General features: G+C 32.4%; 4 protein-coding genes and 1 non-coding gene across 11 annotated transcripts in view; 3 read left to right on the forward strand and 2 right to left on the reverse strand.

Annotated features, from left to right (window-relative positions):
* Positions 1 to 652: 652 nt before the first annotated feature.
* On the reverse strand, positions 653 to 10,076 carry LOC111510444 (tRNA N(3)-cytidine methyltransferase METTL6). 3 transcript variants are annotated; one of them, XR_012467400.1, is made up of 10 exons: positions 9,931 to 10,076; positions 9,000 to 9,824; positions 7,609 to 7,650; positions 6,611 to 6,660; positions 4,173 to 4,224; positions 3,934 to 3,981; positions 3,680 to 3,722; positions 2,229 to 2,300; positions 1,436 to 1,896; positions 653 to 751 (listed from the first exon to the last, which is right to left on the reverse strand). XR_012467400.1 is itself a non-coding variant. In XM_074183138.1 (2 exons), exon 2 carries the CDS (start codon positions 9,811 to 9,813, stop codon positions 9,007 to 9,009), a length of 807 nt encoding a protein of 268 aa, XP_074039239.1. In that variant the 5' UTR covers positions 9,814 to 9,824; positions 9,931 to 10,076; the 3' UTR covers positions 8,999 to 9,006. The 3 variants fall into 3 exon arrangements, 1 of the variants encoding a protein (XP_074039239.1); XR_012467401.1 differs by lacking the exon at positions 7,609 to 7,650; XM_074183138.1 differs by lacking the exons at positions 653 to 751; positions 1,436 to 1,896; positions 2,229 to 2,300; ... (3 more) ...; positions 6,611 to 6,660; positions 7,609 to 7,650 and having other exon boundaries at positions 8,999 to 9,824.
* On the reverse strand, positions 2,361 to 2,447 carry LOC111510447 (small nucleolar RNA snR60/Z15/Z230/Z193/J17). Its single transcript, XR_002722784.1, has one exon. It is a non-coding gene; the product is annotated as a small nucleolar RNA snR60/Z15/Z230/Z193/J17 (small nucleolar RNA).
* Positions 10,077 to 11,579: 1,503 nt separating the features above from the next.
* On the forward strand, positions 11,580 to 17,128 carry LOC111510443 (polynucleotide 5'-hydroxyl-kinase NOL9). Its single transcript, XM_023166368.2, has 3 exons — positions 11,580 to 13,202; positions 13,554 to 14,000; positions 16,739 to 17,128. The coding sequence occupies exons 1-3, from the start codon at positions 11,779 to 11,781 to the stop codon at positions 17,100 to 17,102; spliced, it is 2,235 nt and encodes a 744-aa protein (XP_023022136.2). The 5' UTR covers positions 11,580 to 11,778; the 3' UTR covers positions 17,103 to 17,128.
* A 2,022-nt stretch (positions 17,129 to 19,150) lies between these two features.
* Positions 19,151 to 21,870, forward strand: Prx4 (Peroxiredoxin 4). Of its 2 annotated transcripts, none has more exons than XM_023166354.2 (5): positions 19,151 to 19,418; positions 19,885 to 20,002; positions 20,080 to 20,319; positions 21,018 to 21,183; positions 21,696 to 21,870. In XM_023166354.2, exons 1-5 carry the CDS (start codon positions 19,262 to 19,264, stop codon positions 21,741 to 21,743), a joined length of 729 nt encoding a protein of 242 aa, XP_023022122.1. In that variant the 5' UTR covers positions 19,151 to 19,261; the 3' UTR covers positions 21,744 to 21,870. The 2 variants fall into 2 exon arrangements, with proteins under 2 accessions (XP_023022122.1, XP_023022123.1); XM_023166355.2 differs by lacking the exon at positions 19,151 to 19,418 and adding an exon at positions 19,621 to 19,830.
* Positions 21,871 to 22,316: 446 nt separating this feature from the next.
* The window catches only part of LOC111510439 (uncharacterized), a 36,394-nt gene continuing 30,744 nt past the window's right edge, over positions 22,317 to 27,966 (forward strand). Inside the window, exons 1-2 of one of the 4 annotated variants that reach the window (XM_074183105.1) lie at positions 22,317 to 22,424; positions 22,484 to 22,601. In XM_074183105.1, the coding sequence (XP_074039206.1) occupies positions 22,554 to 22,601 (48 nt within the window). In that variant the 5' untranslated portion in view covers positions 22,317 to 22,424; positions 22,484 to 22,553. Of the gene's footprint in view, positions 22,425 to 22,463; positions 22,602 to 22,771; positions 22,953 to 26,401; positions 26,644 to 27,966 lie in introns of those variants that run through there. The other 3 variants (XM_074183106.1, XM_074183107.1, XM_074183104.1) reach the window with 3 other exon arrangements.

Consider the following 27,966-nt stretch of genomic DNA (forward strand, 5'->3'; position numbering starts at 1 on the left):
CATTTCATCTAGTGGACGACGTACTAACCAACTGCTTATCCGAAATTTTACAGATTCCTCTGAATAAGGAAGAAAAATTTCCTTATTAGTCAGTGGGCTATGCTTAAATACAGGCAGTAAACAAATCATAAAGAAATGAACTGCAAACGTTCAATCCAGTCTCGGATATACCTACCTACAGCAGGTTGAATGGACTGACGCCCATCAAAAAAACAACTAGTCCCCTGGTTCCTCATAAAAGCGCTGAAAACTTTTGAAACCTAATACACAACTTGGTATAATCTCTAAACTAAATTAAAAAAGCCCATCCTTTTGAACGTATGCGATAGTAATATGAATTGTGAATTTACAATTTCAAGAAAGCGGACTGTAGGGTTCAAACTAGCTCCAATCGATTAATCAGTGTTTAAATAACAAGCGTGACAAGTGACAACTTTCACCACTCGGATGGTTTTTACCCGCTTGGGGCTTTATTCACGAGATGAAGCTGTTACTAGTTAACAATATTTTTCTTAGACGTAGGTTTCTTATATGCTGCAAAAGCCGCGTTGAATTTAATCGAGTCCCAGGCACTTACCAGTTTTGAAATTTTATTTCGAAACAATCTGTCGGTAATTTACTCAAACTATGAAGGAATAGAATAAAAACTAAATTATAAGGTAATCATTTATTATATTTCAATTTAAAAAATTGCTTCCTTTGTATTTCAACTTCAGTACCACAGGGCTGACGTCACCTCAAAGTTCATAACCTGAAAGATATAACTATGAAAATGATGTGAAGATATTTACAATTAAAATAATTGAATGTATAAAATTCATTCAGTCTCAAGGCATTGTTCATCTGCATAAACTATAAGAGTGGTGCATGCAACTCATCATTCTGATAATAAATAAAAACGAATACTCCAAAACAAAAATAGTAATTCTTGATTGCTGTAGGGAAAGTCAGGATAACTGTACAAGCATGACTGTAAAAGGGCTTCTATATCAGCGAACAACAAAGATATTTCAACGAAATGAAAATCAATCATAATAAATGAACAAAAATCTCTTTAGGAACAAGCCCTATATAATCAATAGAGAACTCAATTTTCCAATATAAAGTCAAACTTGACTTGATACAAAAAATGTATATGTCGCACAATTGTCAATTATACACAGCTGCCTGACTCCAAGAAATCACCGTGTCATTTGTACCATTAGTTTCCAGTAGAAACAGGCAGACATTGCCACGTTTATAATTCATGCATTATAACAGACCGTACAATTACTCTGACTTACCTCAAATCTCGTTTATAATTGAATTCAAATAATATTCAGATATTTTTGGCTTTTATAACAAATACAGACACATTTTGTATTTTCAATGATTGAAAATTCTTTTTCTGGTTTAGTTATCTAAAGATTTTTTCATTTTGTTTTCAATAACTCACCTAGTCAGGAGTTCCTCCAATTTTGTTCCTTATACAACGAATTTGGCAAATTCGGATATGGAGTTGATTACCTCGTTCACGGGCAGATCGGGCGATGGCAAACATGTTATTTGCCGTTCAGTTCGAGGAATGATACACTAAAAGAATTCGATTTTCAATTATGGGAAATCGTCGACTTCATGTTGATGATAGACACTACCTTGCAGTGACGAGTGGCCAAACAGCCCGAAACACGTTTGCAAGTGTGTTCCAATAATCGAAAATCGATTCTGATAGTTGTATCACCAACAGCATATGCAAGAATAACTTCAGTGAAGAATCCTGCACCAACATCTGTCGGATAAAATTCCACGCCCTTCGTGGTATTAGCAAGGGGAGTAGTTTTCTGATAGGTGTCAGTCAATTAACCTCCAGATATGTTTCTGCTTCAAACCAGTGTACAAAGGTGGTATCTTTGGTAACTGAAAAAAAAACTGTGTAACAAAGGAACATTTACAATTCAAATGATACATTGCAAACAAATATGTCAGAATTATGGCATTGTCCTTCTGCACAATTATTAAGAGTGGTGCATGCAACTCATCACAAAAAAATATAAGAATTTGCGTCAAATTTTGTGTGAAAATGAAATTTATTTACCAATTGAATTGGTGAATAAATGAATTTGGTTAGTTGTGTAAAGAATTCAACAGAAAATTTGTGAGAAAATGTTCAATCTACTTCATCAATTCACTGGATTAAAGAACATCAATACTTATAATTACTTAAAAAGATGTTTTATTTATCGACTTACCTCGCTTCAATAATTTTCTAATGAATGAAATCATCCATATCCTCCACATCAATTTTCTTTTCCATCAGACATCTGAAAAAACAAAGCCCATGATTTAAAATGATTCTGATAGGATTTGATTTGAAAATTCATAAATGATTAAGGTCAGATAGGAGCGAAAGATATATTTGCTGTAATCAAATAGTTTCATTTGAACTATGAAATCATCATTAACAATAATAGATAAAACCCTGAATAATTATTTTGCTAGAGGCTATTAGTTTGATTCAATTTCAATTTTTTTGTCACTGTAGTAATTTAATGTTTCAATAAAAAGATTATTGGGTTTCTAATGCAGTGAAAAAGTTCTTCCTTTTCATATAAAATCATTGATGGTCATAGAAATTGTTGATCACTTTGAAATAAATTAAACCAAAGTTTGATTAAGATAGTAACTATATTGTTTTCATAGGAATATCATGAGAAAGTATTGGTTTGTTTCAAACGTTGTCCGTTTTAATGTCATGTGTTTTTGTAGCTCCATATCTCGATAAAAATTTATTCTATTGTATGGTATATACTGATCCATAGAGAAATGAGTACTCCGTTCATTCATTATGTGCTACTCATTCCTTCCAAATTCTGATTTTGGCCTCTATATGAAGTTGAGCGATTATCAGACAATTTTTCTCTTACGAATTTAAATTGAACTAAAGCGCTGCCGAAACAGCCCAAAAAATCAACCAGGCATTTGGCAATGGACCACCCAAGCACTACCCAAAGTGCGAAAACCCAACAACAAAAGACCATGGTTACTGTACGGTGGTCAGCAGCTCGTGTGATTCACTATAACTTTCTGCAACCGGGCCAAACCATCATATTGTGAGGAAATTAATGAAATGTAGCAAAAATTGCGTCAGCAGGGACTGGCACTGGTCCATAGAGGAGGTCCGATCCTGCTCTAAGACAATCCCCGCCCGCTGTCCAAAAATTAAACGAATCGAGCCTCAACCGACATACTCCCCAGACCTCTCGCCAATCGATTACTTCAATAACTTCCTCATCGGTAGAAACTTCGCCCAATCAGGACCAGACAACAACGGCCTTCATCGAATCCCGATCACACAACTTTTATGCGGACGAGGTTAACAAAATTGTGTTACATTGAGAAAAATGCACAAATTGAAAACGTATTCACAGAGATATTATAATTTTAAGTACACTCTTAAAAACGGACAAAACTTCTGAAACAACCTAATAGTAAGCACCAAAAGACATTCTTTCATTATGAAACTTCCTAAACAAAAATTCTAGCGGTATCATTAAGAAATAACACCATGTTTGAAAGTCTAGTTAGTGATCAATTACAAAACATATCAATATAAACATGAAAATACATTTTCAGTTTTAAAGTTTATTCAACTTTTTTTTGGGGGCTGCAAACCACGACGATTGAACAACAAAACGCTTACCTTCTCAGTCATTTGCAGCACTTTCAGGAACGTTGGCTTCTCCCTGAAACAAATTGAAAATATTGAAGAAACGATACGATTGTCGATGTTACATCGATTTTTTTCAGAGGTATTCAGATAGGGGCGAAAATTTTGTAATCATACTTTCATTTGAACTATGAATTCATCATTATAAATTGAATTTTTTTAATATCAAAAAATTGAATAAGTAATTCAAAATTTATTCATAACACGCAAGATATAGAATTACTTACAATGACCTGATGATGAACTGGGAAGATACGCTGCGATTGTAAAAACATCTGAAAAAAAAACAAGGTACCAGTTAGTTTTATTTACATTAAACAAATCAAAATTGTATGAACAAATAAAATTTCAGTTGGTAGTGCATGTAAATATATAATCACTTTGTTCATATCTTGGTGATTAATTGATCATCATTAAAATTAACATGAAAGATGAGGTTTGCATAAATGAAGAGAGAAATACTTACAATGAACTGGTAAAAATTCAAAACCTGGCAAGAGTAGTTCAATGCTTCCAGTCTGAAAAAAATAAAATTAATTGACCTCTAATGAATCACTCACACATAAGAAATCAATTATGAATACATAAAACTTCAGTTGGTAGTGCATGTTATGATATAATCACATTTCTCATATCTCGGTGATAAGATTGTCATCATTTTGTAAAACTTTACTCACAAAATTTTTCAGTCAACTCCATATATATTATTTATTTCAGCAGATTTTTTGTGAAAGGGGAATGTTCCTCAATTTGGGTTATTACAGCAAATGCAAATTTGGGCAGGACTTTAGTATTTGGGATAACGCCCACCAGAGGGAGTGGCATATCAATCGAAAGGGGACGATGAGAGGAACACAATGGTATGGGTTTCATCGCGAGGAAATGACAAAAAATATTTTTTATTCATATTATTCTATTACATATATTTTGGTTTGAACTGACTTTTTATACATGACAAAAATTAAAACTTGTATTTGAATTTTCAGTTAGGTTATGTTAGGTTAGGTTAGATTAGATTAGATTAGATTAGATTAGGTTAGGTTAGGTTGGGTTGGGTTAGTTCATGTCAGAAAATTTTGACATTTTTCAAATTTTTTTCCTCTTATTTCCTCGCGATAAAACCCATACCATTGTGTTCTTCTCATCGTCCCCTTTCGATTGATATGCCACTCCCCCTAGTGGGCGTTATCCCAAATACTAAAGTGCAGCCCAAATTTGAACAAAAAGTTGAGTTCATTCAATTCACGAGTTTTTCAAATTCACTTCGAAAAGTATTAAAATTGATGTTTCAAATGTTGGGTTTTAATTTTTAAAAAGGCTTGTTTCTAATTCACATATTGGCAACAGCGCCTAGAATAATTTAGACATACCTAGATATTCTACTTTAAAAAAGGAAAATTATCTTTATAAATCAACAATTAAGGCAAAATATAAATTATAGTTCAATACCACATCCACAAGCCACATAAACAGTTGTTTTGTTATTTATTTATATAGAGAAAGATAGGTTAGGTGCACAAAATGGCATGTCATAGAATGTCTCGGAACATAAGTTAACAGAACAGCACGCCTCTGAAATACGTCATCTTTGTTTGTCTCATACAGGTAACAGATTCATTGTCCTTTATTAGCTATAACCAATGTTGCCAAATGGTGAAATAGAAACGAATCCCTTTAAATGTTAAAAAAAAAAGGTTGAAATGATAAGTTTAGAGTGCGTTGTTTTAGAGCTCTTTTATGAAAACTACTTGATTTTCGTCAGGAGGAACATTCTCCATTATGTAGTTGCGTCATATTCGTTAGTTCTTCCTTGAAATTTAAAGCTTGATCTTTGAAGTACCCCTAATACTACAATCGAATATTCAGAAAATTCCAAACAATATATTTTGCTAGAAATAATATCTCGCAAATTTCAAGCTCATTTTGTTACAGCATCATTAAAGCCACAATTCACAACGACCGACATCAATTATTTATAAATCAAGTAATCTACAATATTTAAAAAATATGCTAATGGTCTTGGGAATATCATGATAATATGACGGCTCATGTCGAAAACTTCTATCATAAGCTACATTCATAAGCTACATTCATAAACTCATTCTCACTGATAAGAGCACTAGATTCACAACATATTACCAAGTAATACTATTTATAGTGTAGCTGTTCCAAAAATAGTTGGCACATAAACAATAAACATAAAGTGTCATTTGTTCATCGGCTGAAAACAAGTTTAGCGACTATATTAAATACACGGGCCATTTAAAAAAAAACTGATTGTGCATCGTGTCTGCGCATATTTCACGTGACATTTCTTCACGTTAGGCCATTCTCACTATGCCATAAATTTCAAGCCTGAGAGTTAGTTGTGAGATTATACTTGGTCTGGTTGTTTCCCTGTCATGTACTCCTGCTGATTGTAAAGTGTGCGTTGTTCTCCTTTATAACACTCAGGCTCAAGCAACTGGATCATCCACCATACAGTCCTGACTTAGCACCATCAGGCTCTCACCTTTTCTATTTTACGTTTGATAGCGCCCTCTTATCTACGAGTGATGCAACAATCTAGCCTCCTTTATCAAAAAGTACTCAATGTCTACATCGATCATATTTTCGAATCTTATACAGTACGAACTATATATTACTGAAGAATGTTAACGAACAATCCAAAGTGAGCTTATCATACTCCGAGTAAGTTTATTAACTGAACCTACGAAACCATCAACCTTCAATAAGACCATTGAACAAAGATAAACTTTTAAACCTCTGAGCAAATCAAATCTTTAATAAAAATGTAGTAAATAATTAGGCACCATTTGCGTGACGTTTCTTTTTCTGTACGTTTATAAAATCTACAGCATTTTTAGAAATATATTGCTTTTAAAACACCTTATTTCAACTCACCTACGGTTTCTACAGTGGTAGTTCTAATAATACTTTCAATAGGTCCTTTCCTGGAAACAAAAGCATGTATTATATATGGGAAAGCTCAAAGTACAAGAACTAAGCTTTCAATTGTATGAACTCAGTTGGTAGTGCATGTGTTTATGAATCATTAGAACTCATATCTCGGTGATAGTTTGATCATCATAACAAAAAAAAAATACTGATATTTCCTTCAGTAATTATAGAAGACTTGAAAGAGAACTAAGTTTTCTAAAAAAAAATCCACAGCTGACTTTTACCTCAAGAAAATTGTATAATATATGTACCCTGCTTTTTATTTTACTCTAAACAATGTTCCATAGTATGTTTTATTTATGGATTCCTCAAAGTATGAAAATGTGCAAGAATCAACAATCTGGCTAACTTTCTTTGCAACATAACCATGTTTTTTGGCGACATTGGCATTCTGCTAACTGTAATGTGAAGTGTAATAATAATTTCTCAATTTTCCTCTGTAGACTCCAAACGTTGGCCATTCAATTATTTTTAATATCTATTCCCAAATCAATATCTCGAGAGAAAAAAAATTGTTATATATCAAAACCCAGTAATTTACATTTTTAGCACATGTGACACCTTTTCATCAACAATAGTGCACGAATGACCCAATCCAACAATTTTTAAACCTCATTATTATAGTGAAAGCAAAAGACAGATTAAAAGTTTGGTGTATGAATCAACAAACCAAGTTGAGGTCAAAATTAAAAAAATTCAAAGTGAAATTTAATAAAATTCCAAGTTCAAAGATAGAATTTAACTAAATGAAGAGTTGAAAGATAGAAATTTTGGTTAAATACCACTTTTATTGAATTGTTCAGAATTTTGTTAAACTGCAACTTCAGACTTGATATTTATTGAATTTTATTTCAAGAAAAACTTGTGGCCCTTCCACGTCATTATAGTTTTACAAAAAATGTCCAAATAAGTTTCTGTTCAAAGATTTGTTACTAACTTACAATTTATGACGTATCCATTGTCCCTCACTTGGAAAACTATACCTAAAACAAAGTTAGTGCTTACAAGGATGCAACATGATATTTTACAAAATATTGCACTTGTTTTATGAGTCAGCTAGAGCTAATAGTTCAAAATCATGAAAATCATTACAATTAAGTCATCATTAAGAGCCTACCCAAAAATTCTTATAAAATTGATCAGAGGGTATGAAAACAACAATATCATACACAGTTTCACTACTTGAGGTATTTTCTTGAATCTTTTACTTTCTAAAAACTTTAATATTTGAGACAAACTAATCATATGGAGTTACAATCACACAGGTGGAAATAAAATGGTAATAATTGCTTTGATTTATCTATTTGCTTCCGGTAAATTTACTCAGGTCAATAGATATTTTTAGTAATGGGCCACAGCTGATTAAATCGCAAAACAAGGTTGTCAAAACTGTTCCTACCAGCGCATATAGACAAAAATGTCAAAGTTTCCATAAATAGGTAACATTTTTTAGTACTTCTCAATAAAAAACAAAAGTTCAGCATCACTAAGCAAGTCACATCAACTTTTTTCAAATGGAAAGCACGTCTTAGACTAATCTTTCAGTTCCCCATCCAATATTAACTTACTTTTGGAAATCGAATCAACCATTTCCAAGTACAGTTTTCAATAATTTTTTCAAAGAATGAACAAAATTTTATCTTTTTTGTTATATAAACTGTCTGACCTTGATATATTGTCCCATTCAAAATTTAAGGGGACTTTTACATCCAGACTGTATAGACACCACACAATTTACTATTCGCCTAGTCATTTATAGACTACCTAATTCCATACTACTAATGAATTGTTATTTTATGAGAAATAAATTGCATTTCCTCTATTCTATATATCCATTAGTTCTCTCGAAAATTTTGTCAGACTAATTAGAATCGACACTTCACTTGATAAAGGATTACTTATGGTGAATTTACACACACTCAATTGGCAAACAGCAACAATTAGGAAGTAACAATTAAGACAACAATCTTCAATTATAAGTTGAACGCCTCACTTTCCAATGGACATGTTTATGCAGAAAAATTAACAATATAATTATGCAGTAACAAGAGAGTGGAAGTTGGCAAGTTTCAAACTTATTACTGTGTACCAAATTTTTTACTAGCACAGACTTAATTTCCAAGCACAGGCAGATGAAATTAGGTTAGGTTTACCTAACCTAATATTTTACAAATTTCAAAGCTTGCTGAGTTGTTAGTTCCCTTTTCCAACTTATTTGTTTCTATAATGGATGAACTAATTCAATTACTAGTTGAGTGTGCATAAATTCACTTCAAGATGTGCAGAAAGTGCCAGACTTGAATATCGACAAGTGAAATGAATAAAAACTCACCATTATATCAAGCCGGTTTTGTGGCTTTGCACTGCACGAATATTCTTGGAACATCAATATTTTCCTTTTTGTTCACTGTCCTCCTATGAACATATGTATTTCGTGAAATATGAAAACCAGTCTCTTCCAACAATTTCGAAATGTGGTCTAAAGAGAAATAATAACTTCTGGTTCCATCTTGTCGCATGTAAAAATTTTCAGCAATTTTATGGCCGGGCTTAAACCTCAACTGCGCCATATCATATAACCCATAGTCACGAAGCAATAAAATGCCGCCAGGTTTTAGTAGTTCATAAACATTTTTCAAAGTTTTCAAAAACTTATCAGGGTGTATGGCAGACAGCACGAATATTAACGTAGCTATATCAATGGAAGCTTTCTGGACTTCGCTGAAAATGCCTTCAGTTGTGATATCGCACTGAAAAGCTCTCATCCTTTCAGCATTATACAGAGAATTGCTTTTGACCATTTCAACTGCACGTGGTGATAAATCGCAAGCAATCACAATGAAATTTGAATTTTCCTCAATTAAAGGAAAAATAAAGTTGCCAACACCACACCCTACCTCCAAAAGAGTTCGTGGCGTGGAGTCAGTTTCATTTAAAAGTTCCTCAAATTCTCTGGTTGTCCAGTGACGGTCTTTAAAGAATTTTGCTTCATTTCTTTTATAAAACAAGTCCCAGTGTTTCTGAGCATTGACTTCCAACATTCTAGCTTGGAAATTGCTCACTGTGCGGTTATCTTGCAGCTGAAGACATTTAATTTCTTCATCTGATAAAGGTTTTTCGAATTCACTGGTTTTCTCGATGTCCATTTTCAGGCATTCTAAAAATACCAAGCAATATGTAACAAGCTTTAATGTAAAACAAAAATCTCAAAGACAAATTATGAATATAACAAATGATGGCTAAGATAATTAAAGTTAACTCACCTAATGTTTGATTTTGATATTTTCATCCATAGCACCAACCTCTTCCACTGGTGACTTTTTCTAAAAGAAAATGTAGAATGCCAACGACACACGATTAGAAAACGAGAGTGAGAGGGTGGGATTGCTTTTATGTCGAGATGGGGGAACGGGTGGGAATATTCACAGTGTTGCCGCTGCTCATAAAATCGTCCACAAAGTCGAAGGGTGCTTTTTGTAAACAGCAGCTGCTTCACATGCACATATCACATGAGACATTTTTTACTATCATGATATATAGAGCCATTACATTCCGCTATTCCGTCATGTATCGGCCTAAATATAACCCACTTGAAACTTATTCCAGGTAACATCTTTTAAATTTTCTGTAGTTTTCGTTAATTTTTAGATTAGTTTCCAGTATTATAATTTCTATCACACACCATCATATAGAATTTCTAATTTTTCAAGTCGTCGAAGATATGAACTCGATTGATTTGATAACCCATCGTTCACAGGAGGATAAAAAAAAACGAATTGATGCCAATCATAGATTATAGATCTATAATAGAAAATAAATACAAGCTGTGATTCTTGTCAATAATAATGATAATATGCTTCTTAATTATGAATGGACTGACCCGTAACTTTGTGGTAATTATTAACATTACATATTTATTTATTTTTTTATTTTAAACGCGATTCGCTACCATCGTAGCCTCATCTTGAAGCATACACATGTTTCTACATGGCTACCACGAATACCACAAAAAAGTTGAAATATCCCACTTTCATTCGGACTCAGATAAAACCCAACTCTAAAACCGATACGGCAGCGTTAAACAATAATAAGTGTGACCACAGAATGTTCATTTTTCTGTGATGTGAATTTGGTAAAATCAAGAAACACATAAGTATCATGATCTAAGACTATTCCCTAATCTTGAATCACTCGCGAACAATGGGAAATGTTCCTCAATTTGGGTTATTACAGCAAATGCAACTTTGAACAAAATGAAGTTGAGTTTAATTCACGAGTTTTTCAAATTCACTTCGGAAAGTATCCAAATTGATGTTTCCAATGTTGGGTTTTCATTTTTAACATTCCCCATTCTCAATTTTTTATTTCATGCTACGATCATCGGTAGGCATTATACGTATCAATCGCATAGATACAAGTATTTCAGCCTACTTGATGTTTTTTGACTGACAATTTCATCGCATATATGCGAATATTTTAAGAATACCAATTTCTCAGGAATTGTTCATCATAACTCTTGCGCACGACGAGTGATTCAATAATAGTCTGTTCAGAGAGTTCGAAATCATCCTGTGGCATTGGAGTAGATATATCACGACCACTTACTTCGACTAGGAAGTGAAGAGTACATTTCGTGGACATTATTATTGATAATACAATACAATAATTATTGTAATAGCCTACAATCTATGATTTACATTGGTAATGCCGGTAATCAGGCCGAAGAAGTATTCACTTCAACAGAAGGAATACCAATGTACAAACAGAAAAAAAATTACATTTCATTGTTAAAAACGAAGTTAATTATATTAATGAATACAAAAGATGCCGAAATTATTTCGAGCTATCGATCTATCGAGGTCGAAAATGGATAATGGTCTAGGTTTCGAACCCAAAAACTAAGAAGAAGAGAGGCGATAACATTTGTTTCCTCTGTGGTGTGGTTATGTTTTTTAAATTGTATTAGGCAAATGAGAGAATTTACTTAGCCACCTGTGTTGAATCTGTATGTCTTTATTCTTCATGTAATTCCAATGAGATTCTCTCTAGCGCAATAAAGCACGACTGCTTATATTTCTCGAATATAAAGGTAAACATCACTCCAAGGAGTCATGCCGAAGACACCTAAGAAAATAAGATTCGCACTGGATGACTACAAATCTGAAACTGTTTTTACAAAATTATCGTCCACCAAAAAAGACAAATCAAAAAAGAAAAAGAAATCTGTACGTATTGATGAGGATTATGAACCCAGTTCCAACATTACCAAGGAATCAAGAACACTAACACCATATAAATCAAGAAGTTCTAAAAAAAGAAAATTGGTGGTATCTTATAGTAATGAATCTTTTCAGGAAGATTCAGCACATTTCATTTCTCCTTCAAAATCAGAATTACCTGAAATCATTAGTGATGGTGAAGAAAGTAGTAATTCATTTGATTTCGATGATTTCTTTTTTTCACGGGACCATAGCTTGAACGACTCAATCACTGAAGCTCACTCTGGAATAGACTATGAACTCATTAGTGAGGGAATGAGAAAAGCTAACATTTGTAGAAAACAAGTATCTGTTTCCTCAGAAAATATCAGTAATGTGAAACAGGTACGAAATGCAGCGGAAGATAAAAAAATCGTTTCAAACATCAATGTTTCTGTTCAAGTGGATGTAAACGAATTGAATAACAGGTTAAACGAATTAAATAACAGGTGTATTGAAGAACCTATTTTAGATAATCCACCAAACGAATATGAACAAATAAAAAATACGTTGGTAGAGGAAGCCATTCTTTCTAATTCTAATGTTAACAATACATCAGAGGGTACTAGAAAAAAGGGTAGTCGAAAGAAAGTAGCCCAATATTATAAAATGAAAGATGAACAAATAGTACTGTTGAAAAAAAATTGTTCTTTACCCTTCTTTGGTTTGTTCACATTGAAAGTTATTCATGGAAGTATTGAAGTACTTGGCTGTGTTCGAAATAAACATTCTAAGGAAATCAACCTTTATTCTCCAAGAGGTTCAGCTTTGCTCGTAATAAAAAATGTCACAGAAAAGGATGAGGAATGCATCCCGCCAATGTTCTCAAATTTGAACGTACTCAATGGATTAAAAGACTTCGTCGACAGTGAATGTGTTGCAATTTTCAAATACAGTGAATTAGATGAAGACTGGTTGAGATGCACCGAGAATCATATTGCACAACAAATATTTCCCAGATTCGACGATAACAGGCCCCGAGTTGAATTTGAGCCGGAAGATGACTGGAACGTAGTGTCTGAAAGCCCTTCGTGGGATGTGGTTTTGAGTAATGTTGATACTTCAACAAAATTATTAGTAACTGGAGGGAAAGGCGTTGGAAAAAGTACATTTATCAAATATTCTATAAATCGATTATTGAACCGATATGATAGGATAAGAGTTATCGATCTGGATCCTGGTCAGTCTGAATTTACCGTCCCCGGTTCCATTTCTGTTCTCACTGTAACAGAACCAATTTGTGGACCGAATTACACCCATCTCAGGAGACCTGATAGGTATGTTCTTCAGTTTTCGTAACATTTTAGGCGCCAAGAGCGAATTTAGGTTGTAAATTTGTGGTTATACTATATGTCGGGCAGTAAGTAAGTGCATTTAAAATGTGTTGAATATGAGTACTATGTTTACTAAAATATTCGACACGGGATAAATAACATAAAGGATAGTAAGAAATAATTTAGGTAATGACTTGACAGTTTCAAAGCAGTAATATGAATTGAATTATCAAAAAATTGAATTCTGTTTGAAATAAAATCAATTGGAGGAACTCAGCATGAACATAGTAAAATAATATATTATGGTTCAGATATGAGAATATACTCTGACACTTTGATTTCTTTATTTTTCAGGTCATACCTTTCCAGTATCACTGTAGATGATCTTCCAAATTACTTCAAGACCATAAAATTACTCTTGGAGGAATTAGACACCAAGCAAAATATTCCTACTCTGATAAACTACATGGGATTCACTCAGGGTGTCGGCTTAAAAATTGTCTCATCCGCTATAGCTTACATTGTTCCCACAGACGTGGTTCAAATTTCGAGTCAGTCCTCCAAGAAAAACTTTAAAGAAAAGCTGTCACCGAATACCGCGAGGAAGTACTGTTGTTTTTTCGAAGGAGATCCATCAAATATAAACTTCAAGTTGCATGAGTTGCCTTCGATGAATGATAATAATACTGGGTGGACTGTGGGATCCAGGCAAGCACGGGAAATGTGTGTTTTGAGTTATGTGGGACGAATGATGACCAGGGGTGTCAACTCTTTGACAAGATGTGAAAATTCAATGAACGAGTAAGTACGATGAACAATTGTTCTAGTTTGTTTTGGATTTTTTGTCCAGACAAAAATCTTGTTTGGATCATATTTTTTTCAGAAATAAAGAAAATATTGATCATTTCAAATTATGAACTTGCCAATAACTTGCAAAGAATTTGCCAATAATTTTATAAATCGACCTGAAAGAAAGTGAAAATAATAATAAAGTCAACTATAAAACATTTTTAGGTTGTGAAAAATTGTTTAATAAAACTTTGACTGAAAATTTTGATAATTTTTGTAAGATTTATGATTCTGAAAATTTAGCAAATGGTATAATGAGAGGAATAGAAAATAATGTTGATGGAAGTTCAAATATTGTATTAATTGAACATTATGAATTCAAAAGACAAGATTGAATAACATGTGGACTAATAATTTTTTCTGAAAAGATAAAATGATCTGTGAAGAAAACAAACAAAGAACCAATTAAAATCGTTTTACTTGCAGGATATAAAATTTATTTGAATTGAAAAGGATACATTTTCAGGAGAGAACAAATTCTAATCTATTATAAAGTGTGGAATTCAATCAAATATATTTCTAATGTAGCATTGAAAGAAAAGTTCCCATTTATTTGTTTATTTTTAGATTCAGCTAAAGCTGTCATTTCGGTCAGTCAAAAGCGGTTGTTTTTAGAATGAGAATAAATTGTTTTTTGTTGTTTGAGTTATGAATGATATAATCTGTTTTAAAATCTGTTTTTCCGTTAACCAGCTGTCGCACCCCTGCAAACGACAACCCTCAGATGTCGAAACTTGTGCGAGCTATGGATTAACGAGGTCCTACCTTTTAACGTGTGATTCCGAACATTTATGGAATTGTCTACAAAATCAAAATCAATACGTTAAAATATGTTACCATATTGCTTAGAAAAAATTTTAATTATGGGGTTTCACAAGGAACAGTTTCAGGGCCTGTATTGTTCAACATATTTCTTAATGATTTTTTTGTAATTAAACGTGTGGTTTTATAATTAGCTTTGCAGACGCTTTATAAATCAAAAACATGGGAATCCCAGAAATGTCATTCAAGTCGATTTTGAAAATTTGGTTCAGTAGCAGTTTGTCAACTCTCAATTTTGAGAAATCACATTATCTTCCATTTACTTTCATCGAAATCATCTATCATTTAATCTAATTTAGAAATTGAAGAAATAGACCATATCAAATATTTAGGCATTATTATAGACACATTTGAAATGGGTTCATCAAATCAAAAAAAAATAGTTCTTTATTATCAAAATTTAAATTTTTACAAAATATTTAAGCCTAAAACATATGGAGATGATTAATTTCTGTTTAGATTGAACTATAGTATATTATCATGGGGAGAAGTTCATCAAGCTTATTAAAAAAAAAATAGAAATAATACAAAAGATTACATCAAATATGAACATATTTATAATACATGAAACAAAAATGAAATTACCACTGGAAATGAAATATTCGAAGTAAAATCACGAAAAACCTTTTTTTATATATCATCATTCATTTATGACCAATTACTAAATTTGGTAAAAGCAATCAAATCAAAATATTCTTATAAAAAGATGGTGAGAAAATGGATTCTTGAAATTCCTAGACTAATTGTTCAGAACCTCATAAAAGTAAAATATCTGTATCTACTAACTTCTAACTTCATGAATTGTAAAAAAAAAAAAAAAAAATAGAGTTTATTCTATGATTTTCATTATAAGGGTTTTACAAAAACCGCGACACGTGTTTCGCTATACAATAGCTTCTTCAAGCATAAAAAAATCAAGAAGAAACTTGAAGAAGCTATTGTATAGCGAAGCATGTGTCGCGGTTTTTTTAAACCCTTATAATGAAAATCATAGCATAAACTCTATTTATTAGTTTTTTAAATATGGATTTTCATCAAGTAATGGCCAGTTCCATTCAATTCATGTATTGTTAATAATATTTGAATCCAAGTGCAATAAATTCATAAGGTTTAAATATTTATTCACCTATTTCTTACTTTAAATTTATTACTTTGGAAAAATATTTTGAATATATTATCATTATTGTTTTAGAAAAGGTGATCATGAATCATTCGATAATTATAGACGTATATACTCAGCTCATCCTCAAAAATTATTTGAATTAGCCGTTTATGAGCAAGTCATACTTTTGAGAAACATCACAACCTCTTTGAAAGGCTGAAGTTTTGAACATCGTTGTTTGATTTAACAACATCTACAACTATCTGGATGGTGGAAATATAGCATGTGGTTTTTTTTTTATCCATCCAGAGCTTTAGACAGCATTAATTCTACCAACAAAACTTGTACATTATGGAATTCATGATAACAAACTAAAATGGTTTGAATCTTATTTAACTGCTCAAACACGGGCACTCGAAATGAGAGACCCAGAAACTGGTCAATGTATCAAGTCGGAGGCTTTAGATATCAATCAAGGGGTACCACAAGGCAGTGTCTTGGGGCCTTGTTAGTGACTTTCATATGATTGTAATACATAATGAAACTAAATTGAAAGGGTTATGTACTAAAAATGTAGAAAACTTCCAAAGGAAGAAAGCACCCAAAATAATGCTAAATTTGGTTGAATTTTTTAATACAATGCAAATATTTATATACAACCTTTTTGGTATTTTCAGCGACATATATTTTAGTTATACTAAAAATATAAGAAAATATTCTCAAATGCAATTTCCAATATGAGATACAATACTGTTTTCTCTTCTAGGATTGGTTTAGATTCCATAAAAATAGTAGATGAAGAGGGATCAGAGATGTGTCCTGCAGCAGTAAATACAAATTTGGTTGCTCTGTGTTCGATGGATACAACTTCCAAGATATTTCGTTGTATGGGATATGGGATAGTTCGCGGGATAGACTTAACCAGTAATAATCTGGTTTTGATGACACCAGAAGCAAAAGAAGTTCTGGAGGAGGTGTATTATTTGGTTACAAATAGCGTTTACTTGCCTCCATCCGTTTATATGTCTCCGGATGAAATTACAGGAAATATCCCTTTCGTACAAGAGGCTGAACTGGAGTATCTGGCACAAATCACGAAAAGATCATATATTCCTGTAAATAAAAAGTGAATAGAATCTTTGAATAATGTTTGTTACTTGTTGGATTTATTTCACGTTATTGTGGCTGTAAATAGACTGAATTATTGAATAAAACCTAAAACTAAAATACATTAAAAAACAAGCACTTTTCCCAATCGCAAGAAATGCAATAATTTTCTCGACAGCGGAATAAAATTTCTTAATGATGGAAATTTATATTCTCATTGGCTTAAAATGTTCAAACATATTTGAAATGTGAAAGAAAATAAATGAAGGTATTTAAATTAATTAGAGCTGAAATAAATGGATGAATCGGTTAGAAAAGTAAAAAATATTGAATTATATATGAAGAAATGAATAGTGAATGGATTATCAAGTTTAAATTTTATTATTTATTTTATGAATTGAAATACGACGGTATTTTACAATAGACAGTATCGCCCGCTTCAGTAGTACGTTTCACTGCACTGAGTACTGAGTGTCATGATTGTCTGGTAGTTGGCGCTAGATCTCGTTCTCATTGAATCACTATCACGATGCTTTGTTGTGGGTAACAATGGAACGCGATATATCATCCGCAATCTATTATGGATCTTTTTGACATATGTAAGGGCTAGTTCATGTTGAAACAAACATCGCATAACAAGTGCTATTTAAAATGGCGTCGTGGTAATCGTAAAAAAGTTGAAAGAAGTGAACTTTTTTGCGATTTCCACAAAATTTTATACGTCAACATACAATAAGGTTATGCCTATTGCTATTTTATTTGACTGTCGTTTTTCAAGTCCATACATCGAAATGGACGAATGTGTCAAGTTGTTCAAATTATATCAACTTTACCGTAATAGTATAAAGCTTCATTGAGAAAACCTCGTCGTTATGGTGTGAGAAATATTTTCAAAAACAGAAGAAAAATGAGAATATCACAACGTTGTAGCTGAAATGAGAATTAGTGATTCAAAAAAATATTTCAACTATTTCAGGCAGACTCGCACAATATTCAATAAATTATTGAATATTTGGTTGGCCCTTCATTAAAGAAAACTCATTTTGCAAAAAACCTCTGGCTCCTGCACTTAAGTTAGCACTAACGTTAAGATAAGTGGTTTGAAATGAAGACACGCTCCTGATAAACAAATCTTAAGAAAATTGTTAGTCATATTTTCTGATATGATGGGGTCTGGTCTTGAAAGTCGTAATTCGTAGCAGTCGTATGCTTCGACATTACTATGTGGTTGTATGTCATTATTCAGTTTCATGTAATACAATTTAAAATTCAACAATAAAATCCCTAGATATTGCCCGCTTCAACATGAACAGGGTATTTTGACAATTGGGCCAAATTTTCGGAACCGCAAAAATATTACATCCAATTGGGTATAAAAAAAATATAGAATCTTTTCAGGATCAGGATAAATTGGAAATGGCGGTATTGTCGATTTTCAGAGCAGTCAAAATATGATGTCACATTTTCTTACAAAATTGTTTTGAATAGATATACTTGAAAAATGAACTCGAAGATGGCGACAAGTAAACCACAAAATGTACAGTGTAATATGTGATACTTGGCCTAAGTTTTTGATTTTCACGATGTTGATTTGGTAAAGTTGCATTCAACTCTTCATCTGAACTGGATGAATTAGTTTCTGGAGCACTATTGGGACGCATCAAGAAATATCCAATTGCCGTAAAAGACATTTTGAATACATTCAAACTTAATTTGTTCAGTAACTTCACTGAAATTATATATAAAAATTTAAATATTATTTTTTTAATATAAATAAAGTTAGCTTGCAATTATTGAAACTTATTGTTGAGGCTTACCTAACCTCCTTGAAACTTCTACTTTATTTTTTCAAACTTGTCATTTGTAATATTTACATGAACGCCCAAAACACTCCATGATCCATTCCACTTGTGTTGTGACTTGCGGCGTCTATGCACTGACGTTATAATATGGACTGGCCGTTGAAGAGAGAACATTGACTCCAACAACTAAAAAAGATGAAGAGATTCATGTCTTGGCATTTATCGTCAGACACAACGTCACGATGTTTTACATATGTCGTTTGTGGGATAGTCCATAGTATTATGTCTATGGGTTATTAGCTCCTTCAAAACATTTACGTTTTCAGTTTATTCAAATAACGAACTGGTGTGCTGTTGTTGATTCTGATATCCAGTGTATCATGTTGATGAAATTGTTGATATTTTTTATAAACTCCCTGTTAGTAACAGGTGGCTTTGACGGAGAGTCTTGCCAAACTTTTGCCGGTGGTAGTGTGTACCCCCACACAGCTAATCCGGGACAATCGGATCACAAATTGCAATTTACGAAAGCTGTTAGTAAGTACCATCTGTTTTCTTTCATTAATACATTTTAGGATTATTTTTATCAACTCCAGGTCCCTTAACAATTCATAAAATTATAGCTATATGTTCAGTTAGTCTTGCTTATCTCAAAAAAATTGGACTTCACTGTTATCTCTGCCAGCGAAACACTTAAATTACCTTATCTTCTTGCTTATTTTGGGTCCTAATTTAGAGTGGCAGTCGAATATCTGAATTCTGTTAATTATATTATATAAATGAGACTGGATCAAGTTATAGATCTGCTGTTGAAATAGTTGAACATAAAAACTATTTTATTACTATCATATGCACTGTCGAACCACAGAGGAATCTTTTACAGGAGACATTACACAGCATACTGTAGTCATCTGTACACTGGCACAAATTCACGTGTGTCACCAATTTAGTATTGTATAGCCTTCGTTTGAAGTAACTAACACTCTTTTATTCTTTCTTTCAGTATCAAAATCGGCGCCATTCTGGGAAAGCACAGCAGTTTTCCAGGGAAAATTTATACAGCTCAAATCAACTGACTACTTAGGAAAATATCTGGTTTTCTTTTTTTACCCACTAGACTTGTGAGTCAATGTTCTACACCATTATTTGTTCTCGTACAAAACTGTATCAGTATCAAGAAGCATTTTTTCCATTTCAGCACCTTCGTCTGTCCAACGGAAATATTGGCCTTCAGTGATAGAATTGAAGAGTTTAAAAAAATAAACACTGAAGTTGTTGCATGTTCCGTCGATTCACATTTCACTCACTTAGCGTGGATCAATACTCCAAGGAAAGAAGGCGGCTTAGGAAGTGTCAATTTCCCCCTATTATCCGATTTGAATCACAGCATATCGAAGGACTATGGGGTTTTCTTGGATGATCTGGGGCACACTCTCAGGTAAATAAATATTTCAATCAAAAGCTACAATAACTTGTAATCCACATGTGTATTTAGGATATAACTTGCAGGTCTAATAAATAAAAAGAACATCAGGTCTTATTGAAAAAGCTGCAAAATTTCTTCAATCACCATACAACTATATATACATATATACACACATATACATAAATAAAACAAATAACATTAAAAAATTGCTTAAGTACAGAGTAAACATATATCTGCACTAATATAGATATACAGTAAACAATTTTATTAAAACCCAAATAATACAGCTGAGTCATGACCTGTGGGAGAAATCTTACATACATACTCATTGTATTGAGGGAGGGGCTTCTCACCAGCCATGACTCAGTCCGGCAGCTGTACATACAGATACTGAAGAGAGATATTAGACATTGACATATAATAAGAATAAGATGGGTCCTGAAACTGATCATCGTGGAGCACCACACAAAATTTCTTTTTTTTCTGAAAGTTCTGTTGTTCCTTCCATTTGATTCCTTCCTTTAGTGAGTGTTACAATGTCACCAGCGAATTTAAGTTTATTGTCAATTGTCACCTCCAAAAATTCAGAACTAGGTCTGTTTTCAATCATCTTCTCTGCGTCCTTTGTTGTTAATAGTATGCTGTCAATAAAGCAGCAATGATATTAAGTTCGAAGTCGCACCAATTTTTAATTTTTTTTATATCTGCAGAGGACTATTCATAATCGATCCCAAAGGAATAGTACGTCAAATCACAATGAATGACTTGCCTGTTGGTAGAAGCGTCGACGAAACCCTTCGATTGGTTCAAGCGTTTCAATACACAGACAAGCACGGAGAAGTGTGTCCAGCTGGTTGGAAACCTGGACAAGATACGGTATGTAAATAAAAAAATAGATTTTTGGATTACTTGTTGGAAAACCATGATGAAGTTATTGAGAATCACTTTATTTTGAGATTTTTCACATAAGGTCTACAAAATGTCTATCATAAGCCAATTGTTACTTTTGTAGGAATAAATAATGATACTAATAATTTACATATACAAAATTTGTATTCATTTTTAAACAACGATTCACATAATGAAATAATATTACGTGCTTTCTGGTTAAAATTTTTTTATACTGTCAACAGTATATCTCTATACTGAACAATGAGCATATGTCCGACAAGAGACGAAGAGCCTGCCTTCCGCTGACGTATGTGTATGAGCTAATATTCTGCGAAATTTGAAAATTCACCTCATTTTTTTAACAAACCTCGTACATGCAAATTTTTTCATCAAATCTATATTGAAGAGAAAATGTTTAACTACACACTGTCAATAAGAAATATTTCGAAATTTATTCATTTTGTGACATACATCAACATCGTTCTATATTCTTACAGATAATTCCTAATCCTGTGGAAAAGAAGAAGTACTTCGAAAAACATTGAGATTGGCAATTCTCAACACAGAATAATTTTTCGACATGAACAATTTTTTCATTGGCTCTCACTAAGAAAACAGATTTATATTTTTCAACTACATCACATGTTTTGTTAAATAAAAGTTTTTAATACATTTTTCGATTTATTATTCCCTGCATATAATCACTGAAGATTGATTCAACAAACAACTAAAGGATTTCTTTTGACGTATTAAAAAAAACACTTTAATGTGAGATTTCCAAAAGACAGTTCACAAAACCGCCACACGTGTTTCGCTATACAATAGCATCAGGCGAGTCAGTATTGTGACGCCTGAAGATGCTATTGTATAGCGAAACACGTGTCGCGGTTTTGTGAACTGTCAGGTGGAAATCTCACGTTAAAAGGTGTTTTTTGAATAAATTATAATGGATTTTCATCAAGTATCGGTCAGTTTCATCATATTTTTGGGTTGGTTTTGGATCAAGAAAAATGTTTGAGGATATAATAGAACATTTAATTTAATAAAATACCGAAAACTGAAGTTAAAAGTATACATGCGAGACAGTTGCTGTCTACAGACAATAGTGCAAATTACTGAATTTTCACGAAATTGAAAATTTTAGTGTGAATCATGTAGCAAACCTGTTTGAAATCTTTGAGACATTTTTTGTAACAGGTAATGGATTGCAAGATATAAATTAAAATGTAAGTTTCTACTAGACTACCATTGCTACTTTTAGTTAGTTTTCCTCTTATCTTTTCAGAAAACTCAGCATTTGACATATCATTTAAAGATATATTAAGACTGTGTTATCAGTATTCATACCATCTAAAATGGACTCTGCGGATCTCGTCAAAAACTTCGTGAGAGGAGTAAAAAAGGTGAGAAACTTGGTATATATTTTTTGTCATGGAGGTTGTTTATTATTAACATAACCTTTTATGAAATTTCACTAAAACTTTCAGTGTGTACCGTGTCGTGGCAACACTGTCTAAACAACTAAGATTTTAAATCTAGATTTTGCATAGCAAGCTACGAGTTTTGAAATGTAAATTGAAAATGTTTGAGTATTGTCTGTACGTTTAGTTATTGGACCCCTTATCTTTCAGAAAATTCAGTACCTATTGATCACATAGACAGATATATCAAAATTTTATTGTGTTATTAGTTTTACCACTCTGAAGATGGACTCTTCAGATCTCCTCAAAAAGTTTTTGAAAGGAATCCAAAAGGTAAGAAGAGGGGGCTTATAATTTTTGTGTAGAAATGTAAATAGTATTCTACTTGAATATAATTACCATAACATCCAAATTCTTCAAATGAATTACCTGTAAAAATTTAGTAATTTAGGTATTTGCAAAATCAATATTTTCAAGAGGGAAATCATATACAAAAACAAGAAGTTATCACCAAAAGATACTATTTTTCATTTCTAAAGTCAATTCAATGTTTTCATTCTTTGTTTCTGTTCGGTTTCGAAAGTTATTTACCAATAGAGAATAGATATTATTCACAGTGAAGAGTGTGTTTTGAAAAACTCTTCAGCGATTGATAACCATAACGAAGAAATTACTGGGCCATCATCTTTCGAAACCAGTTGAAGCTGTCGATATAAACATTCAAACCATTTAAAATATGTTAGTGTACAAATCAATCAATATAATATTCAAGACCTGATGGAGTTTGAAGGAAGCAACCTGGGAGCAGATGGCTCGTTATGTGTAATATAATATTTGTTTATAGTGAGCCATTATATAGATGAAGCTGGTATAATTGATATAATGATACATAACTATAACTATCCATACATCTCGGTTCACATTTTACTGGAAATACATACAGAAAGACACATTGTTAAATTCGAAAGTTTATTTTATTTTACCAAGTTTCTGGGTGTAATGATTGATAAATCACTCTCATGGTCTGAGCATATTGAAGGTTTATCTAAAAAACTATCCAAATCATACTTCGCAGTTCTGCAATTGAGGTATGAACTTCATGAGAATATACTCATCCAAGTTTATTATGCATTAGTATATTCTGCACTATCTTTTCACATCACGTTATGGGGAAATGCTACAGAAATAAATAGGATATTTGTTACTCAAAAACGAATTGTTAGAATGATGTTCAACATGAAGCCACGTGATTCTTGCAGGGAAATTTTTAAGAGTAAAAGGATTATGACAGTTTGCTGCATTTATATTTATAAAAGTTGCTTACACATTAAAAAGCATGAAAATGAGCTAATAAAAAACAATTACCACCATCAATATTGCACTAGAAATGCTTCAAATTTAATAACAATGACTCACAGAACATCCGCATTTGAAAAATCGCCAACTTATGCTGGGGTAAAAATATATAATAAACTTCCTAATCTAATGAAGGCCTGTAATACTATCGAATTAAAAAAATCACTGAAAGATTTCTTATTGGCTAAATCTTATTACACATTACAAGAGTATTTCGCTGATTGAGTTTTTGTGGATATCTGTGTGTAAATAATCTTATTCTATGTTTTAATCTTACATTTTTACACTTGTACATCTATACGTTTTTACATTTTTATTTATACATATATGTATATATATCTGTATTTTATGGTCCTATGTTTATATGTATTGAAGGTATATTTACATGTTTGTTTGTTTACATATTTATAAGTATAAGTTGACATGTTCGATACCATGTAGTTGGTCCATGAATGAATAAATTTCTTTCTTTCTTTCTTCTTCTTTCTATTAGGTGATATTGGGTGTGTCTAAATGAACTGTTTATTAGGATATTATTTACGATGATGAATTCTTTCTTGAATTTTTTGCATTTTGGAAATGTGGCTCTTACCTTTTTTCAAGGGGATGCATATTATACAGCTTTGGAGCAAAATAATAGTTTGAACTTTGAGTAAAGGGGTATATCAGTGGATAAATTATATAAATTTCTGGGGTACTTTGACTTTGACATATTATAATTAGTATTAGCAAATTACTTTTAGAGTACAATTTTTTTGTATCAAATTGTCTGTATTTCGTGAACATCATTTTTAAAATTGTTTTCTGAAGTTCCTGTACAATATTGTATAACTGACTCAACAAGAGATTTGTAAACAATGATAAATTTTTTTCTGAGGGTATCTCAGAGTTCATATATTTCATAGCTTCCATCAATCAAAAATATACTTTACTGCCTAAGAAGAAAAACTCTTGTTGACAAAGCATGGTTTACATGTACAATACAATAGTATATGCCTATTAATTTGACAGTGTTTTATATAAAATGGTTAAAACTCTGCAGATATAAACAACAATAGATATACATATATCTTTGGTCTAGTTGTGAAAGAACAAAACATATAAATAAAAATATATAAGTAAAAATGTTCACATCTTGGAGTTGATTCGAAGTGGTAATAGACAGTAATTTATTTTGTGCATCTTTTTCATTGCCTTGCAATTTGGGACCAATTCCTCATTCAAATTTGGTGATTAGGCTTTCCATTCTAACGGAATCTTTATCCCATCTCTGGTAATCTGTGAATAGTGTCTCTGGTTTTCTCGAGGAACTCATAATTGTAGGGATCATTGATATAGTAGTACCTCTTTTGGATTCTCCCCAGAATCCTTTTGATGTTTATTTGATTGTTGCTCTAATGCCAATCACTATGGTCTTTTTTCTGAATTTTTTATCCATATTCAGTGTTTGTAGGACTGGTCTCATAGAATTCAATCTTATGGTTACGACATATCGGTTCTTGAATTAAATCTTTCTTCAGGGTCCAAGACTGCAAACTACTACAGTATCCATTTGTATTTTCAATAACCTCCTTTTATCTACTGCGCAATGATTAAGTATTTTCCCTTTCCTCCCTTGAACTTGCTGTAAATATTATTCTTCAAGTTTTCTGAGACCTTTGTTGTATTCAGGAGTCGTTGCTTTAGTTTTCTGCAGGGGTGGAAACATTTCTTTTAAGTTTAAAGCATGGAAAGTGACTACAGAAGTCCCCCAAAAGTCAGTATTGAAGTCCCTTCTGTTTACTTTTTATGTTAATGTGTATGATCATCAATGTAATGATACATTTATAGTATTTTCCACTATTCAAGTCATTCGATAGTTTTATAGTTAACTCAGTCATTAGTAGATTTTAACATCTGCAATGGATTGATTCGCAACACTTTGGAGTCATACTGCGTTATGGCAGCGAAATATTCTATATTCTTACTCGCTACATTATGAATTAACACTGTGACGAATATTGCTTTTATTATATGACAATCGAGGTGTACTTCCACCCCTGAAGACGCCAACTCGGTTGGAGAAACGCGCGCCGAGAAAAGTGTTGCTGTTTTGTTATTTGGGAACAGTGCCTGTTTTGTATTTTTATTCATGTGCGCACAGTCACAAACATCCTAACCTTAATTGCCACACCATGACAACATAACAAACTGAACGTCGTCAATTTCTTCAATTTTGTTCTTGATTTTTTAGTGTTTTCAATAGTTATTATACCACTACGGGCAGAGACAAGTTCAACAGATGAAAAAAAATCATGAAAATTGATGTAGCCAAGTTATTCCCCGTTGCGCCGAGTGGTAAAGTATTCATGCGAAACAGTTGCTGTTTGTAGATGATAGTACAAATTGCTGAATTTCTAGTGGCTACCCTAGTTCTGAACACCGAACTTGAACAATTTGAAATCTGGAAACGTTCGCGTTCTCGCGTAGTGGGCTATGAATCAAAAGTGAAAAATTGAAACTCTTCAGTATTATTTCTGCTTTTTAGGGTAGTGTTTCTTAACAATCTTTTCAGAAAATTTAATATCGAATATTCAGGTGTATTGAAAATTTATGTCATTAATATTCGCAGCCCTTGAAGATGGACCCTGCGAATATTATTAAAAACTTTCTGAAGGAAATCCAGAAGGTAAGAAAATTGTGATATAATTTGGGGATACTTGTTAATAATTGCCCTATAATGTTTAAATTGTGTGAATGAACTGCCTGTAAACTTTTAAGTATTGAGAAGAACCATTTACAAAACCAATTTTCTTCAAGAGAGAATCAAACAAATAACTTTTCCCCAAATGTTTTTCTTCTTTTTTGGAGCCTATTTCGTGTTTCTTTGCAAGTGTGGAAGTTATTTTGAAATAGATACCGACCTTTGTGTGACTCTACTGCTTATTTCATCTATTGAGAATGGTAAGTACATTTCCTAAGCCATGAAAACTCCATAGGAAAATGTATTGTGTTTTTTTAGGTACAAACTGAACCAACTAATAACATTTCAAGAAGAAATCGTTCTGATGCATACATCAGAACGATTTCAATACATTAATTTCATTAATTCAATACATTCATTATATAGGATATAACATTTATGTTGATGCTTCCAAAGAGAGCATTGAAAATAAATCTGTCTTTCTTCAATATCCTAACTGAAAGACAACTAGTTTCAATCCATTTATCAAACAGATTGAAGCTGTTGCAATATTCTAATCACCCACAGTAACATAAATTAGCAGCTTACCACAGTATGGTCCACAGACTCATTAATATAGCAATGTCCACAGAGAATAAGGAATTGCAGTGATAAACTTCAACCTGAATGTAATTCATCACGTCCTTGATGAAAACACGTTTCAAACAAGCTATTAACCAAGTACACCCTCACATAAAATATAATACTGGCACCTTCAAGACACTCACATGTACTGTAAAAACATCAGATAAAATTAGGAGACTACTAAATGAACAAAATATTAACATAGTATATAAGACAACATGTCACAAATAGAGAAGGATAACAGATCGGGTGACTACAAACTAACATGTGGATCATTCCCAAAGTGTACGTAGGTAGAACTTCAAGAAATTTTGAAACGAGAATCTCCGAACATAAAAGAACTTTTGAATTAAAGAACACTAATTCGACTTTACGACGATTACAATTTCAACACTATGTATGACATACTCCGTGTAGAAGGTAAGGGACAGAAGTTGAACCTGATGAAGTCTCTGGAAATGGATAAGGGGAAACATTCGGGTTCCTTGCTGAAGCAACAGGAGGTTGACCACTCATCATTGTTAAACCTTTTTTTTATTAAACTAATAAAGTTATATTCAAAAATTCACGTGCTGTAACAGAACTAAGTTTGTTATTGGTTTACAAATTATAACTCATTTTCTGTTAACTAATTGAGTTAGGTACCTATTACTATTGTATAAAAGAATTGTAGCACGATGTGTT

The sequence above is a fragment of the Leptinotarsa decemlineata genome, unplaced genomic scaffold, assembly GCF_025532065.1.
Source record: "Leptinotarsa decemlineata unplaced genomic scaffold, Ldec_3_MD MMD2_tig00026330_RagTag_RagTag, whole genome shotgun sequence".
Classification (NCBI taxonomy): Eukaryota; Metazoa; Arthropoda; class Insecta; order Coleoptera; family Chrysomelidae; genus Leptinotarsa; species Leptinotarsa decemlineata.